At 41.1% G+C, this 17,267-nt stretch overlaps 2 protein-coding genes across 4 annotated transcripts in view; one reads left to right on the top strand and one right to left on the bottom strand.

The window, feature by feature from the left end:
• CACNA1D (calcium voltage-gated channel subunit alpha1 D) overlaps window positions 1-7,814 on the bottom strand; it is a 240,574-nt gene extending 232,760 nt beyond the window's left edge. The window contains exon 1 of the mRNA XM_052776103.1: window positions 7,693-7,814. The gene's annotated coding sequence lies outside the window, so the exon portion shown is untranslated. The remainder of the gene's footprint in view (window positions 1-7,692) is intronic.
• A 5,893-nt stretch (window positions 7,815-13,707) lies between these two features.
• DCP1A (decapping mRNA 1A) overlaps window positions 13,708-17,267 on the top strand; it is a 36,724-nt gene continuing 33,164 nt past the window's right edge. Inside the window, exons 1-3 of one of the 3 annotated variants that reach the window (XM_052777092.1) lie at window positions 13,708-13,920; window positions 15,041-15,081; window positions 16,907-17,034. In XM_052777092.1, the coding sequence (XP_052633052.1) occupies window positions 13,786-13,920; window positions 15,041-15,081; window positions 16,907-17,034 (304 nt within the window). In that variant the 5' untranslated portion in view covers window positions 13,708-13,785. The remainder of the gene's footprint in view (window positions 13,921-15,040; window positions 15,082-16,906; window positions 17,035-17,267) is intronic. The other 2 variants (XM_052777090.1, XM_052777089.1) reach the window with 2 other exon arrangements.

The raw sequence follows: 17,267 nt of genomic DNA, 5'->3' as shown, positions 1-17,267 counted from the left end.
TGAATTCTCCCCCAGAAACCGCAAGAACAGTCACCAAGTCCATCTGGTCCCCATACTGCAGAATAAAGCCTCCTTTGCTCACAGCACTCGCTGCAGCACATGTATGCGATTTAACTTCACCTCCCTGTAATTATCTTAGTACATTCCCCAGGAAGCTTGTCTTATCCACTTGACAGCTACCAAGTGATCTGGGCAGACCCCAGCGGTCTTGCTGAGCCAGTGGCATGTTAATGGACAGCCACACCGCAGAAGATGTGACAGGGGAGCCGAGCAAAAGGTTTATCGTGCATTTCCTCTGTTCGTTTCCCAAGCCACTACACAAGCATCAGCACTTAGTGGAGCTGACTCTCCCTATCTAAGCAGCCTTGCTAAGGCTATGACTGTGATTGCTGTTTGAAATGTTACGCTGCATTCCTGAGCAGGCCAAGATTGCATTAACCATGGAAGAAAAGGATAGTCAATATATCCTCCAAAATTATGCCACATCCTCACTTGAGGAACAGCTGGGTCTAATTCACTGAGCTCTGGGATCCAAGAGAAAGGTGTGACAGAAAGGTTCGTAAGCAATTGAAAATATATGCCCTGTACTTCCTTACATTCCTTTTTGCCATTAAATATACCAAGTAATTAGTGCTTTGTTATAAAATACTATTGGGGCTGCTTGAATAGTCTTGTAGTTATTTAATAAATTACTCGGCAAAGGAGTGAATTTAGCCAGGCGTCCACTGGTGAGGAGACTGCTAATTAACTGATATCCAGGCAGGCAGCAATTATCCTTCTCCTCCCAGACAAAAAGAATATCTCTATTCCAAATATGTGTCCAGAAAGAATTAAGAGCTCTGAAATGTACATCTCTTCTAGTAGGAAGTGATTTGGAATGGAGTAGCAGTCAACCCAAAGATCTCAAATCATTTGAACTAAACACAAAACAAGACAAAATAAAGAATATCTGCTTTACGAAGAGAGTGAACTGGCTTCAGAAATAAGTTTCCAGCTGGGACCAGATTGCAAATGCCTTTATTCACTCTGCGGGAGTAGTTATTCACGCGAACAGTCCCTGTAAAGCCAGGGAAACAAACTCACGTGAGCATGTAGTCATGACTGTGAACATGAGGCTTGCCATCTGACCTTCAAAACCAACAGAATTTTGTGATGCTGTTACTGAAAACACTATAGGGATGTTGGGGGCTGTTTTTATTTTCCTTAAATACAATTTTGCTGTCATTTCATATCAAATGTCTCAGGAGGAAATTAACTGATTTCATCTTTAATTTATGGAGAGTTTTTCATTCTGACACATTTGCTCAAATAAGCCAATTTACAGGTTGATGTCTCAGCAACAGATTTCTAGCAAACGGGATGCTGGGATTTATCAGGCTTCCACTCGTTTTGTTTTCTGGAATGTCCAGCCATAAAGCAGACTTCCTGTGGCCACCTGGGGCTGAGGCTCTGCTGATGGGCACCCACCCATCTGCACAGAGACCAGGAGCCATCCTAAGTGTGAGCACAAAGGCAATCGAGTGACTACCCATGTTGAGTAGGAATGAAGGATTCCTGGAGGAGTGTCCAAACAGCTCTGCATCCTCAGTTTAATGACGCCAGAGAGAAAGGACGCATTTAGAATTGAGCAACATAGAGCTGTTCTGATTACAAGAGTTTTGACTCATTTACGTAAAGGCTGAGAAAGAAATGTGAGAAGTACAGTTAGTGACCCAAGGGGAAAATTTCAAAAGCACAAATAAGATTTAAGTGGCAAGCTGCAATAAGCAGTTAGAGCTAATATCTGAAACCAGAAGCCAAGCCTAGGACAAGAGGTGATGTGGCACCCAAAGACCAGCAATCAGGCTAAATACCAAATGTCAAGAGCCTGAGTCAGAAACTGAGATACAAGCCAAAGGTTAGGACTGAAATAGGTCCTGGATGCAAGCCGAAGGTCACAAAATGAGCATTTTCAAATAGCCACATATCTCAGCTACTGACTAGTCAGAGAACAAACTTAGATGCTCCCTTAAATAGCACTGATGTTAGCATCAGTGAGCATTCACAGGGGTGACCATAGTCACCATGGTTGTGGACTTGCTGAAAGGGTCAGCCCAGCCAGCCGTCCTTGACTGCCCACCCCTGAGGTCAGTCTGGTGTGGGAGAATTGTGGGAGAACTTGTGGGAGAACGAGGGAAACTGCGTAAGGCACAACTGTTATTCTCCGTTTATTAACTGCGCAACACTCGGTTATATATGTTTCTAATATCTACTCACGCATAAGCCATTTGTTGATTGGTTAACATGTGCCTTACGCAGTTTCCCTCGTTCTCCCACAAGTTCTCCCACAATTCTCCCACAGTCTGGGTCATTCAGATCCACAGTAAGGCTGGTAACAGCTCCCCCTGATTACATAGATGAGTGAAGCCCCTAACAGCCACACATATGTTTGCAAAGTTTCCCATCAGAAAAGTAAGTTATGGAGATTTGCAAAGTTCCTCTCTTCCATAAGCTCCGTGGAAGTACAAAAAAAGGCAGTTCCAGCTGAAATATGAGAAAAAAATGGGCCCCAAAGAGATTGTAGAAGCCTCAAAAATCCATGAAAAAACAGAAGATCTTGCTACAGATCTGCATTTTAGTTGCCTTTTTCCTCTATTATCATTTTGCTGATTATAATAGCAGTATATATACAAGCCCTGCTGCTAGTGTATTCCTTTGGCTACATACAAATAAGCAAGATATTCTCTTTTGATAATTTTACAAGGTAAACAATTTCTAGTATTAGATTATTTTTAATGAGAAACAGGTAACAAAAGTATCAAAAATAACCTTTTTATGTATAAATTTAAAGAATAAATTCATCCTGATGTCCCATTATATGCTTCATTAGCATATTCTCTGGAGAATGCTTGATGGCTTTGGGAGCCTTTCAAGAACCACTATAATGTTGCTTAAAACTACAGTTAAGAGATAAATAATCTCAGTGAACAGTTTGCAAATAGGCCATATACCAGAATGTATTTTTGCAAACATTAATAATTAAATTCTGACTAGAGATGCAAATGAAAAATCAACTTGAAGAGATAGAATATTGACAATTCCTTTATCTTCCTCTCCATTTTTTTTGTCAAGGTTATAAAGAACTAATGGGGATCGGAGTAAGCTTAAGAAACCTCTCTCTCTGCTCTGCTGACATGATGGTAATAAACAAAATACATTTGTACAACTACCTTAATTATTATAGATTTATTTTTTTCTTTCTCAAAGTGTTTGACAAAGTGCCCTTATACCGGCAGCCATGTCCATCTGGTAAAGTCAGTGTTTCAGTTACTAGCTTTCACTTGCAGTGGATTTTACTTAGTAGGTCTCTCATTGTTTAAAAACAAATAGTTAGCACCCTTCAAACCTCTCAGCAGTTGGCATGGTGCCACTAAGCCAGGGACAGCACTTTGCAGAAGTGTGACCATTAAACAAGAACCATGAAGTAGGTTAGGACCCATAAAAGGAATATCTGAAGTTGAATAAATGTAAAAACCCTGATATTACACAGTAATATTTTGGGGATTTTCTAACTGAGCAAGATTTACAGATTATTGCTCCTTTAACTTAAGCATTGCCCACAGCTGTTTTGTAAGCCAACAGCATTGCCTGGCGCTGGTGTCACAGAAGCTTATGAATCACACGGTGGCCCCCTGAAGTGCTACATTTCAAAAGTTTACACAGCCTATTTGGCCAGCTCCCCATTACAGCTGGAATTTCTGACTGAGTCAAAAAAACCCAAGAAAAATAACCAAAACAAACTATAATGGGAGGACCTTACAAAAAATATATGCTCATGATATTACCAAAGCCAAACAGTCCCCTTCCCACACAAATACATTGCAAAGCCACAGCTGTCTTTGCCTGCTAAGACCTTCCTTCAGCCTGAGCTCCCGTGCTACTCCTGTGCAGACACTCTTGCTACTGAGAGCTAAAGCAAAGAGCAGGAGGACCAGCCTGCCTTCCCCCTCTGGTTGGTCCCACGCTCCCCCTCTACGCACCGCAGGTACACCAACAGCTCTCCCTCTGTATTCTGCTTACCTCTTAGACATAACCACTTATTAATTATTCAGGTGACAAGTCTGTCATGAAAAGGGAGCTGATCAGAATTTTTCTTAATCCAAAAAAGGCAAAAAGGATGCCAGTTTTATCTGGTGAAAACATTTTACAGAGGCAATTTTTTGATCTATTTTTTGGTAACTGGTTTTGAATTTTTCCACTAGGGTAAATAGTGGACTCTGGTCATTCCTGCTCTGTAGGACAGCTTATCACTTCTGGAACTCAGTTCTCTTGGTTGGCAGGTCTGTTTTGTCACGGAAGTGTCAGGCCTCCTAAAAATGCCCCGTCTCTGTCTGATCAATGTCAGGCACACACTTACACACAGGGATAGGGAAAAGGCAAACATGGCAAGCTTGACCTACCCATCACTGATTTCTATGCTAGCTGTCATCAGCCACAGATTGCACTCACAGGTAGAGGAGGAGCTGAGCAGTTAGGCAGGCACTGGCTTTAGACCTCCAGGACTGCAGAGCTCAGCTGAACTGGCTGGCTCTGGAAGGCATCACGCCAGAAGGAAAAAGCGAGAGGAGATGTGGTCCTTCGGCTGTTTTTGCATACGTGCATTGTTTATACTGCAGCTCTCAATGCCTGTTAAATTTAATTGTTTTGAAAATCATATAACTTGTATAGACTTTAGAAGAGGTAATCATTTTAAAAATGAAAAATAGTCATCGTGCTGACTGTGAGAGTTTTGAAAGAACCTGTTAGAGCCTGTCATGTAAACTGGTACTCAAGAGGTATTTAAATAATTATTTCTGATTATTACAATCTATTGGAGAGATGCTTATCAGCTTTTCAATACTTTACCTGACAAAATGTATCACCCCTACACAAGCTCTTTGGATTCATCATTTCAGTACACTAATTCCACACGTAAAAGTAATTTTATTGTGAAATAACACGGGAAAAATTACCGCATGAATGCAGTGGATGGTTTCAACACACAACATATTAGTTCTTTTCCCCTTGAAAACATGCCAAAGCAAGCGATCCAATTTGTAGATAATCCCTAAAGTTACATTCATTTTCAAAATGAAAATTCAGTAAATCTGTACACAGAATTTTGTAGAAAATATTTTACTAGTGGACTGCCATTTTGCTTTACACGCATAACTGCACACAACCCATTTGAAATTAATTAAATAAGATGTTACTGCTTTTGTTCTTAAATAATTCACTACTATCAGATCACTTTCTAACGCCAGAGTCAAGGGACATGAGGTCCCAAAATTAAAGGCTGCACTCGCACCTCCCCCACAGCCCTTAATGCCTGCCTGAACTACAGCAGTTTCTTGCGCTAAGCTCTGTGCTAGTTTGGTTGCAATTTTCCACAGCATTGCCTGTTAATGCCTTCCCCTTGAAACGCCCTTCCTGTGCCATTCCTCACCCATCTCAGCCACAGGGCTCTCCAGAGGATCTTCAGCAGACAGCTTTATGGCTGTCTTCTGAATGACTACAGCAAAGGAATTCTCCATCAGCCAGAACTTAATTGGTGAAAAGAAGTCAGATAAGAGGTTGGGATCTCATCCAGTTTATTTACTTAGTTATGATGTAATTGAGTTTCCCTTTTTGCCAGTATGGTGACTCCTTCCCACTTTGCTTAGCCTGCCTTCCTTACCCCCTGGAGAAAGGCCATCCCACCCCAAACGGGGTGGGTCTGCCTCAGAGTTTCAGTTCAAAGCAGAAACACCTTACGGATTCCTGACTGCAACTGTTAGGGGCAGAATTTAGCACACAACACACATTAAATCCACATGGTTATGTCACTGAATACTCTTGGACACGATACATCCTGGAGAAAGCTGACAAAGCAAAGAGGAAGAGATACATGTGCTTACACCAAGAATTAACCGGCGCTGTGCCATAGGTCTCTGGCTACCCATGTGTACCTTTCAGTTTGCAGCCCAACCCCAGTAGGCAGATGAGCACCCAGAGAAGGTATTAGGTGGCAGCGAGGGGCCTGAGGCAACCCACCCTGCCAGAGCACGGCAGCGGTCCTGAACCTGCTCCTTCTTTGTCATGACTGATGCATTTGGACGACAGCAGTCAATACAGCCCTCACCTTCAGACAAGGTCTGAATCCACCAGCCCTTCCTCAGGTGAGTGAAATATCATCATAACGCCTACTGTTTATATTCCTCTTCAAAAAAGTATTTCAATTAAATTTATAATCTTGAGTAAATATATTGTACTCATTTTATGTCTGGGAAGACGAAGGTACAGAGAGCTGAAGTGGTTTAATAACCTATGAAATGAATGCAGGTTTACTGATTCCCATTCCTCTGACACTGGAGAACCCAAGAAGCATCAAAAGCAGCCAAAACCACCAGGCTATTTTACATTGTATTTGTTCCCAGTCATGTCTGAAAAGCTCTAGAAGCTATTTACTCTCAGAATGCTATTGCATCTTCTTTATTAGTACTGCACCACATCAAGAAAAGCCTATTGAAAAATACACATTTGGTCATAAAAAATTTATCTAACCTATTTTAAAGATGATTGCTCTGATATGTGCATATTTTGCAAGAGGACCCGCTAAAAATATTTAAAAGGAATTCTGACTTGCTATTTTACAGCAAGGCTTCAGATATAAAGCAGCATATAAACCTACATTTTTAAATTTATGTGACAGTCTCAATATTTAAAGGGCTAGATACATAGGGGCATCGAAAGTGGCACTGGAACCTTAAAGGATACAAAAGGATGTTTACGAGAAAACAAAAATATAAGGACACAATAATGTCATAAAAACCAACACAGTATATTTAAGGTAGATAACTCAATAATTAAAAATTGGCCAAGTTAAAACCAGACACAGTTCCACTAAAGTAGCTTGCTCAAGGCTCAAGTTATCTACTGTGATGCACAATTATTCCTGATGTATTTCTCAATTCTGTACAGAGCAGAACTTTGCTAATCTAATAGTAATTTTTTTCATCTGTGCAGTCTATAATCTGTACAAGAAGACTTAGGAGAACAGGCTACTCTGCCTTGTGATAGTAATTGCATATTGTTTTTCCTAATGTTATTATACCAATAAAACAGAAACTACATGTAAAATGAAATAAGCAATAGAGAATCCCTGACGGTGCACCTTTGCTACTGCAATATTTTGTCCACTCGCTAATTTGCCACAATGGAGAATTGCAATAGAGTTAATTTTCAGTAATGAAATTAGTGCAGTTCTAATATATTCAGCAGCAAGCCTTATATCTACTGTTGGATAAAATTCGACAAAACTGGCTAAAGATGTATGTTCAAAGCCCTATATATTACAATAAGTATATAAATCAATAAAAGTCAGGCTGTACACCTACGTCTAATACACTTAGCGAGGCTGCGATCACTGAAAGGCTTGTATTCAAAAATAAGTTGTATTTAAATTTTTGAACAAATTTAGTCAGGAAGAACACATTACTGGATATTTATGCAAAATGCAGAGTCTCAGGAATAACGTTTTCTCTCTAGTTCTGATTTATGTCAATGATAAACTTCTCTCTTTACTCTGTTCCGTGACACATTATAACTAAGGGTGAGCATGATACAATTTCTGAGCCAAACCTCTGTGCTCTAGTTAAAAAAAGTCGGGTTTACCTGTCTAATTTCACTACCTACCTTCGTCAGAGAAGAGCTGTCATATTTTGATGCAAATTCCAGCAATTTACATGTTTCAAGCTGGCAGGCAATGTCTTCCTAGAAAAAACTGCCACCCTTCCACAATCCCCTGTGAAACGGCAAACCAGGTTAGAAAGATAGAGGAGATTGGATTACCTGTCTGTGCCAGATCATTGTTTCTAGGAGATAATCCATAAATGATTAATCCTTCTAATGTTATTGAGCAATGTAAGGAGGGCTGCCTGTGACCTATTTCAACCTCTTGCACTGTTGTTGTGGGAACAGCTTTACTGTATAAATCGAATTGAGTATTTTCATTCTCTTGGTTTTATTGAATTGTAAGTGTAATTTAATGCCTTTTCTTTGTTCAATTTTTTTTTAGCATCTCTTAGAAGGACCATGACTGTTGGTAATACTCATGTCCAAAATAGCAGTAAACACATGGATGGCTAAATGGTCTGCTTCACATTTTCTAGAACATTTTGCCAGTTGTACAAGGAGGGAAAAAAAAAAGAAAAAAGTCATCCATTCCTGTTCCAGAATCATGACTGCAACTATTACATGACAAAATGAGACCAAAGTAATTTATATTTAAATTCAGATTTCAGTATTGCAACATCTGAGAAACTCAGATACTCTACAAAGTAGTTATGCATTATCTCTATTTTACGTACAGCACAGAAATATGAAAAAATCCCATACCTACAGCTGGGTAAGTCAGCAGTCCCAGAACTACTTTCCTATACCTTGTCACTTCAATGAGCTGACCCTCCAAAACCAGGAGTCACTTTACACACCATCCTATCCCATGGATTTTAATTCTTTAGATTACCACTGCTCTGCATCCCTCTGGACTGTATTTGCAGATGTAGTCACACACTCAAAAAACCCCACCCTGTTGACAAACCCAGGCCAGAAACTGTCACCTTTGGTGTGAAGAACTGTAGAAACACATGGCTGGCTTATTTCATAATTCTGACTTAAAAAAATGACTTGGCAGAAGTGAAGGGGTACTGCTCTCCTGAGAAAGGAGGAAGAGAAATGATACAATAGCAAAATGGAATAATGACCTTAACTAAAAGGCTCTGCACAGAGGTAAGAACAAGTATGTAAAGATCATCCCTGACAGATATTGCATCATCCGATCCTAAAAAACAACAGTGAAGGAGACCCCATAACATCCTTCAGTAACTTGTTATATTGCTTAACAGTTCCTACTGATCAGGATTGTTAGGATCCAGCCTAATCATTTTTGCTGCACATTAACCTGATTTCATTTTGTTCTTTTGCCGGTAAGAGTGGAGAACCGATTTCTGTAGCCACATTTTACACATCAAATGTGTAAACTGCCATGTTCTTTTTTAAATTTTCTATTTCTTTTGACCCAGCAACATCATAATTTATTTTGTTTTCTCTTGCAAGGCATGCACTCTAAGTCTTTTGCCATTCATCTAGCTTTTTCCACAGAGTCTCCTCAGTTTGTCTACAATTCCTATTTAGTATATTACTCGAGTAGGACATTATGAATTGACAAATTTATCATGGAATTAATTACTAAAAATCCAAGGAAAGGGTATTAGTTGTACATCTGGTGGTATTTTATCCTGATGACAATCAGCAAGTGTTTTAACAAGTTTAGTTCTGTAGCCAGAGGAAGAAGGATAAAAGGAAACTGATTTGGTGACCAACAGATACTGCAGAGTATCCAAATTTTAAAACCTCGCAGGTAAACAGGAAAAATTTTGCTGCCCTATAGCACTGTAATGTGTAACAATTCAGAAGCTTTCCTCTAAAGGTGGAAAAAGATTTTTCACAGCTAAAAATAAATATCTGTCATCATGCATATGCAAAAAAGGTACCTGTGGATGCAGCATTTGTGCAGAAAGAGCATACTTCAAGTTGGAAGACCTATGAAAGGCTTATGAGTAGCATGCAAGGCTATTCCTGTACTAAACCTCAAAAGGTGAGATTCTTACAAATCTCATTTACAAAGAGATGGGTCATAATCTCTAACTGGAGCAGTTTTCAGTTATCCTTTATCAGCTTGGAGAATCACCACAGGAAGAACTATTTGTACGGTGAGGTATAGTAAGAAGACTGAATATCGGGAACTGTCAGCCTCGCCAATAGCAAAGATCAAATGTGCATTCACAGTAGAGCAATGAAAACAACTGAAGTAAACACTGTAATAAATAATAAGGAAATCAAAATGCTCAAGTAATGCCTCCTGTGAAATAAAATGATTTTTCAAACAAAACGGCAACCCTTGAAAAATTCTAGCATCACCCCTGCCCGTGTTGCTTTAACCAGTTTAAAAGAGCAGAGAAATTTGTGTCTCTCATAAAAAAGACAGGCTAAAGATTTGCAGGCTTGCTCAGAGAATTAAAATCCAAAATAAAAGCTCATTAAGTTATTGATTAAGGAAGTCATCATCAGGAGAATTTGCCCTAGCTAGGACTAAGCCCAAATAAACAGTCTGTAGAATTACAGCCATTATCACTGAAATTTAAGGTATAGATAACAATGCAATTACTAATTAATGGCCCAAGAATTGCCTGCTATTACAATTCAAGGAAAAACATCTGTAAGCAAACCAATAAAAAGTGTGTCATATACAAAACATCTCATGAAATCAGAAACTTCTGACAATTGTTTCAAGTGGAAAACAGCGAAGATAGAATATGAGCTCTATGAGTCACTCAGATTTGCTGGACTCCACTGGACTCTACTTCAACTTCTAGTAATAACAGAAAATCCACTGACTGGGAATGCTTACTGCCCTTCTCCATCATCTTAAAAGCAGCAATATATTCTTTCCTGATGACATTCAGCTAACAAGGGAAAAACAAAGGGACTGCAGACTGAAGAAGAGTTTTTCTGTATGAAGTCTGAAAGGAGTGACTGTAGCCCAAATAAGCTTTGGAAATATATAAATAATCTGCTGTGTGAAAAAGAGGGGTTCAGAAAAAGGGTTTGTATAACGTAATGGCAAACAGCAGAGCAGACATCAGTGGAGAGACCCAGCCATGCTGTCATAAGCAACTGAAGGTGTAAAAGAGGGTCTTTATTCTTTCAACTACCTTAATATTAGCATATATCAAGTAGATAATAGTACTTACGGTAATAATCATCATATCCTGTCCTATAAAACCTCAGCTGAATAACTAATATATAGAACATAGTGTCCTCTTCACTTGTTGAAACACAAATGGAATCTGTCCCACTCACAGAGAAAACATCAAAAGGGCATTATGTACATCATCCCACTTCTGCCTGGTTCAGTGCAAGAATCAGGAACAGAAAGTGATAGATGAACATTTTCCCAGCAGTAACTGCTGCAGAGCTTCAAGTGACTCGATGGTCTTTGGTTGGACTCGATGATCTTGAAGGTCTTTTCCAACCGAAATGATTCTATGATTCTATGATTCTATAAGGGAGGGCAAAGAGAACAAGCCTGAATGGATACACCTAACATTTTAGTTTACACTGAGGTCACAGCTTGAGTCTAAGTATGCTATACTACACTTCGGTGTACTTCAAGGTTGAGGAAGCAGGTGACAGGCCATATGACTCATTTCTGATATAAAATATTTTATTCCAAGGCAACAACAGTGAAGAAGGGCAGGGAGAATAAATTCACTAAAATGCAGAACTGGAATTAGCAGATGAAGGAGGAAAACAATCCATAACTAGAAACCACCGCTTCTCTTTCTTTATCAATGGTCCTCATGTTTCACTTTTAATTCAAGATGAAGCCGAGGAGAAGATCTCACACAGCACAAGGCTGTCCATTGCCAGTAAAGTTTTTTACTTTGAAAGATACCTTTGCTTTACAGTAATCTTGCAGAAAGGAGTGGTTTGGTGCAGATGTTTGAGATGCCATTTAAAACCAGCTCTTAAAAAAGTTTTTGTCATTTTCTTTGTTTCATTTGAGCCCTTAGAATGTTGATTGTCTCTCTATAAAAGATGGTTTTCAAACTTTAACTTCCTATCTTCTCCTAATATAGAGTGTTACTGAATAATAACTACACATTTTACATCAAAGTATTTTTGACATCATAGTAAGTGTCATTGTTTGCCCTTGATGGAAACAGTTCTATGTACTTTGCTAACAGAACCAGTGAAAACCCAAATTTTATGGATTAGATTGGGCCCTCCTGTGGTAAAACCATTGAAAGGGGATGGAAGACTTATGGAGCTCTAAGACATTCTGTATGATTTTTATTATTTTTTTTTACTGATGGGATCTTGGGATTCAGGGGTGAGTTACTGGGATGAGGTACGCAGGAGTTTTGCGTCCAGATTACTTTTTTTTTCTAAGAAATGCCTTTTTGCTTTATACTAGAACTGTTTGACATCAAAATAGGTAAATTAATGTCCTCTCCAAAAAGCTTTACTTTTCTAATTTAAAAAAATAATATTATACTGGAAGTTGGTATTTCCACTGCTCGTCAGAAAGACTTTTTATGGAACCACACAACTGCTGGATCCTTGCTTATAGCTTGTGCATTAGATGTCTGCCATTGTGGGAGAAGATTATACTGTAAAGCTGTATTAAAATCAGAAGTATGTCCACCTGCAATGGAGAAGAACATGACCTGTGATAATACAGAGCTTAGCAGAAATTCTTTACATTCTCAGAAGGGTCAGAAGCCTGCCACAAACACGGTTTTATTTAGAAATTTACAATCCTTTTTTTTTTTTCCCTGTCAGATTGCACAAAATGCTACAAAGATAGTTGAATCTCAGTCATCTTATCTGGAAAGTCACTCGTGCCTTGGTCCTAATAAACATTCTATATTTTCCTGTTCCTAAAATCCACTAATGATTAAAAAAACTGCAGGAACAAAGCTCAGTGCACTGCACGTTACCTTGTTCTTGTTCCAGCAAACTTAAGCACGTACTACATAGGACAGTTGATATGTTTACTGTACCTGAGAAAAATAAAGTATTTCATTCTAAAATTCTTTAAAAATATTTAAAATTCCATATCCCACTGCAGACCGTGAAATGTTCAGATAGCAGATAATGACGAACACGTGAACAAACGGCATCACCCCCAAAGTACTGGAAGGTAATTCCTCCAGCCTGTCACCCAGCTCATCGCACTTCCTATGCCAGCCTGCAGTAAACTCAGAAGCCTTTGTACTACTAATGTCAGTAAATAAATACTAACAATAAAAATGATCACCTCTTACAGTGCAAACAATACACGGGTCTTTAGCTTAATCGGTTGTGTTGAAACAAAGCAGCTATTTCTCTTCATGACATGTCCGGCCCTGGAGAGACACCTCAGAAGAAGTCGACTGAACACCTCATGCGACATGCTCAAGGGGACCAGGTACAGGGAGCGGAGCTGGGCAGGGTGGCTGACAGGACGGATCCCTTCTTCAACGAAGGACTACAAGTCCTTTGCTCGCAGCATTGCGTGAGCTGAGCCTGAGCGACAGCAGGTCTGTCAGACGCCTCCGGGATGGAGCTACAGCCGGCCGAAACGGCGGGGAGGCGGCCGGGAGGGAGCACGGCTCTCCGCCGGGCGGGGCACGGCAACGGCCAGCGCCTCCGGGCCCTCGGCCGCCGGGCAGCGGGGAGGCCGTCGCTCGGCGGCGCCAGCTCCGACCGCGGAGCTCGGCCGAGCCCCGCAGCACCGGCGGACACGCCGCCGCCGCCGCCGCGCTGCCACGCGTCAGGTTCAACCCCACGAAGCCGGTTTTCCGCCCAGCCGCCGACCCGCGGCTCACGACCCCCGTGCCACAGGGCCCCCAGCCCCTCCGCGGCGGCGGTGTGCGAATGCCAACTCTCGGCCCCGGGCCGCGCGTGTCGGCAGGAGCCGGGGGCTGCCTCGGGCACGGCCAGTGCCCACACCCCACCGCCGCGGGGCACGGCCGACGCCCCGCGGCTCAGCAAGCCCTCGGGCACGGGAGCTGCGAGGTGGCGGAGAGGGGAGCCCGCGGGCCCGGGGCTGGGGGCCAACCGCCGGGCGGAACGGCAAGCGCGGAGCTTGGCGTTCCGGCCGGCGGCGGGGACGGGTGCGCCGGTGACACCGCGCGGCTGCTTCTTGCCTTCCCCCGCGAGTGGCTGCTGGGATCCAAGATGGAGTCGGTGAGCAGAGCGGGGCAGGAGATCAGCCTGGCGGCCCTGAAGCAGCACGACCCGTACATCACCAGCATCGCCGACGTGACCGGCCAGGTAGCGCTCTACAGCTTCAGCCCGAAGGCCAACGAGTGGGTAAGTCCGGAGGAGTGGGCCTGGCAATCCCCGCGCCCGGCCCGGGCCGGGGGGTGGCGGCGGCGGCCGTGGGGGTGGCGCGGCCCCAGGCGGGGTGTTCGCGGCCGCCGGTCGTGGCGGGGCCGGGGCTCCTGTCGCCCGTGTCCTCGCCCCAGCAGCCGCCTGGCCCGGGGCCTCCGCAGGGGCTCCCGGCGGGGGCTGCTCTCGCCCAAGGGGAAGTTTGGGATTTGGGTGCCTTCCCCCGGGGAAGGTGTCGGCTCCGGAGGGCGCTTGTGCCAGGGGAGAGGAGAGGCTGTGCTTGCGCGGGGGGGGCACGGCGTCGTTTGCCTACTCGGTGTGGGTGTGCCCGGAGCAGCTGTGGGGCTCTAGGTTTCTTTGGCTCTTGGTGGCCGTTGCTGGGTTGATTTTTTCTTTTTAACTTTTTTTTAATGGTAAGTTGTTGTTGCTCATGCGTGTTGAACAGAGACCCAATTCGGGAAGAATGGGATTTGAGATGTGTTACTGTTTGTCATTACATTAAAACGCAGTTTTTGCTTGACCACCAGTTTTATCACAAAACTATAAAAATGGAAGTATGTGGAACTCCACGCTGTCATATGGAGCACTGGAGCTGCGTGCCGCTTTCTGGGCTTGTGGGTCACAAGCACATGGTAAAGGTTGCTTTGAAAGCTGAAGTATGAAACACAGCCATGGTCCATAGTTACATTGTTTTGTTGTTGGCTGTGCTGTCACTGATGTCCTTTAAGTAACACTGTGGAAGACAACCTATCCGATATTTGCAGACTAGTGAACTGTAGTCCGTATTTAAAATAAGGAGTTGCAAGAAAGTTGTTCAGCTTTGACCCATCAGGCTCAGCGTAGGAAGGTTGTAGAATACTGTCTGCCATGTCATCAGATTGATAGCAGGAGCAAAATCTTGTGGAAACGGGTTTAATTTCCTAATCTTACTAAGAAAAAATAAGTAGTTTCTGAAAGTAAGAGATCATATTTTTAGTCCTATGATGTCAAACCTCATGGAAAGATAAGGATATTGTAAATCTCTGTAATTAAAGTGCTAGACAAAAGCTACATAATTGTGTGAACAAGCATATCCCTTACATGCAATTGCTGTCTTTTGTAGGAGAAAACCGACATAGAAGGGACCTTATTTGTGTACAAAAGGTAAGTTGGTTTGGTTTGGGTTTTTTTGGGGGGGAGGGGGGTGTTTTCCTTCCTTAAGAAAACAATACCTCAGATAGCTTCATGTGTAGCTTTCATACTGGACTTACTGCATCCAGTAAACTCGTAATTACTTATTTGTCCAGCTGTTAATGTCTGTATACTCATTTGAAAAGAATAAACTCTGCACTTAGGTGAATAACTCTGTCAAAAGCACCTAAAAGTACTGCTGAAAAAATCATAAAACCTGATGAATGCTGCATATGTATCCACATAAAAACCTAGCTTATCAAGCTTATTTTGTTAATCTAATAACATTTGTTAATGTATTAAGTTTGTTAAATGCTGAGTCTTCCTTTGTCTCCTAAAATCTATAGAGTTGATTATGAAAACAATACAGTCGAGAAATTAAATAATCTGTCCTAACTTACTGTTGGGAAATGGCAGAAATCTTTGTAAATGGACAAAGTTGCCTAAAAGCTGGAGATCTGCTAGTGTATAGTTTTTGGGGCTACTTGATTTCCTCATTAAAACCATGAAAGAAATTTCCAGTTATATGGGATGGGGCAAAGGGGTGGGTGGGGAGAACTGGCACATAAAACCAATCATGGATTTAAGTTTTAAATTACAAGCAAATCAAAAATCTAACAATGAAATAACACTCTGTTGAATGTAAGCAATATAAATAATGCAGACTTAACCCGTCCTGAAACAGACTGTCGTAGAGTAGGTCCTTAGAATATTTTATCCTGGCACTGTGAGGGGGTACTAGTAACCCGTTCCTGTCTACTTTACTTTAGCTCCAAGCTTGGAAATATAGTGTAAGCAAGCCAACCAAACTAAAAACCAAAAAACTAAGCAAAAAGTTTCTATGTGATTTGATGATTATTTCAAACAAGTTCTGTTAGGCACATTAAAAGATGAACTTGTGATGGTAAGGATTGTGTGCCCCCTCCTTAGAAGCTCTTGACAGATTTTGTTGTTGATCGTTTGGTAAAGGTGGCCACATCTTTACAGAAATCCTAACATTTACTAGCTGATTATATCTGATTTTTACTCTTGCCTTCATCATGCTGCTGTGTTGATTATATAACTCCTTACAGCCATAGCTGAGTATGCTGACATGACATTCATGCAGCAAGAGAAAACAGATCTAAAACTATCTTGAACTTCCAGTGCTTGCTTGCTTGATGTTTTCTTTTTCCACCTGGTGTCTAGCAAAAATCTAGATAATAAAAATTGTTTCACTAAACAATACAATTCTGAATAATCTAATATCTACTTTGAGGACATTGGGTTACATCTTTATTTTAACAGTATGCCTTCAGGAAGAAATTAGTGCTTATGATTCCCCTCTAAGTGTATTTCATGTTATTTAAACCAACAGCTTTTTTTATTGTCATACTTGTTTACAGTAAGGTAAATGTTGCTCTGCAAGTTGTTAGGTTTTTCTCCTCTAATAAAAGATTCTAAAATGTCTCAAAACAATCTTATGTGAAGTATTGAATACACTTGCATTTTAATCCTGGACCTGCCCTAGTTTTTTTGAATAGATTTTTTTTGAGGCATATCTTTGATTCAGCAGTTTAGCAATGTAGAAGTGTAATGTTAATCCTAATCCTACTTTGAGGTAAGCATAGTTTTAAATTGAAATTAGTTGGCATGCCAAGAAATGGCATAGAAGAACAATTATTAAAGCTTCAGAACTGCTAAAGCTTCACCTAATAAAGCAATGGAGATTTGAAGATTAATTCATAACTGTATTTCAGAAAACTGTATACATGGATCAAGGTATTAATCCTTGGTTTTGTTTTAATTGAAACAATAGGTCAGCTTCTCCTTATCATGGTTTTACGATAGTGAATCGACTGAACATGCACAACCTGGTTGAACCAGTAAATAAAGATTTGGAGTTTCAGCTCCATGAACCTTTTCTTCTCTACAGAAATGCTAGCTGTGAGTATAACTTTCTTTAATCCATATAAACTTTATGTTCTTTTTTATAACCTAGACTGCTTCTGACTACTGTGATGTCTGTTTCAAGTATAATGTAATGGGGCAGGTTCCAATGAAATGTCTGTTTTCTGTCTACAGTGCTAGATTTACTTAAATAGCTGTGCTATTATATTGTGATGACCATCTGCTTTCAATAAAAAGAGGATATACTAACAAAGTTCAATATTCCTGTA

Source organism: Harpia harpyja, chromosome Z, assembly GCF_026419915.1.
Source record: "Harpia harpyja isolate bHarHar1 chromosome Z, bHarHar1 primary haplotype, whole genome shotgun sequence".
NCBI lineage: Eukaryota > Metazoa > Chordata > Aves > Accipitriformes > Accipitridae > Harpia > Harpia harpyja.
This window is presented reverse-complemented; position numbering and strand designations above follow the sequence as displayed.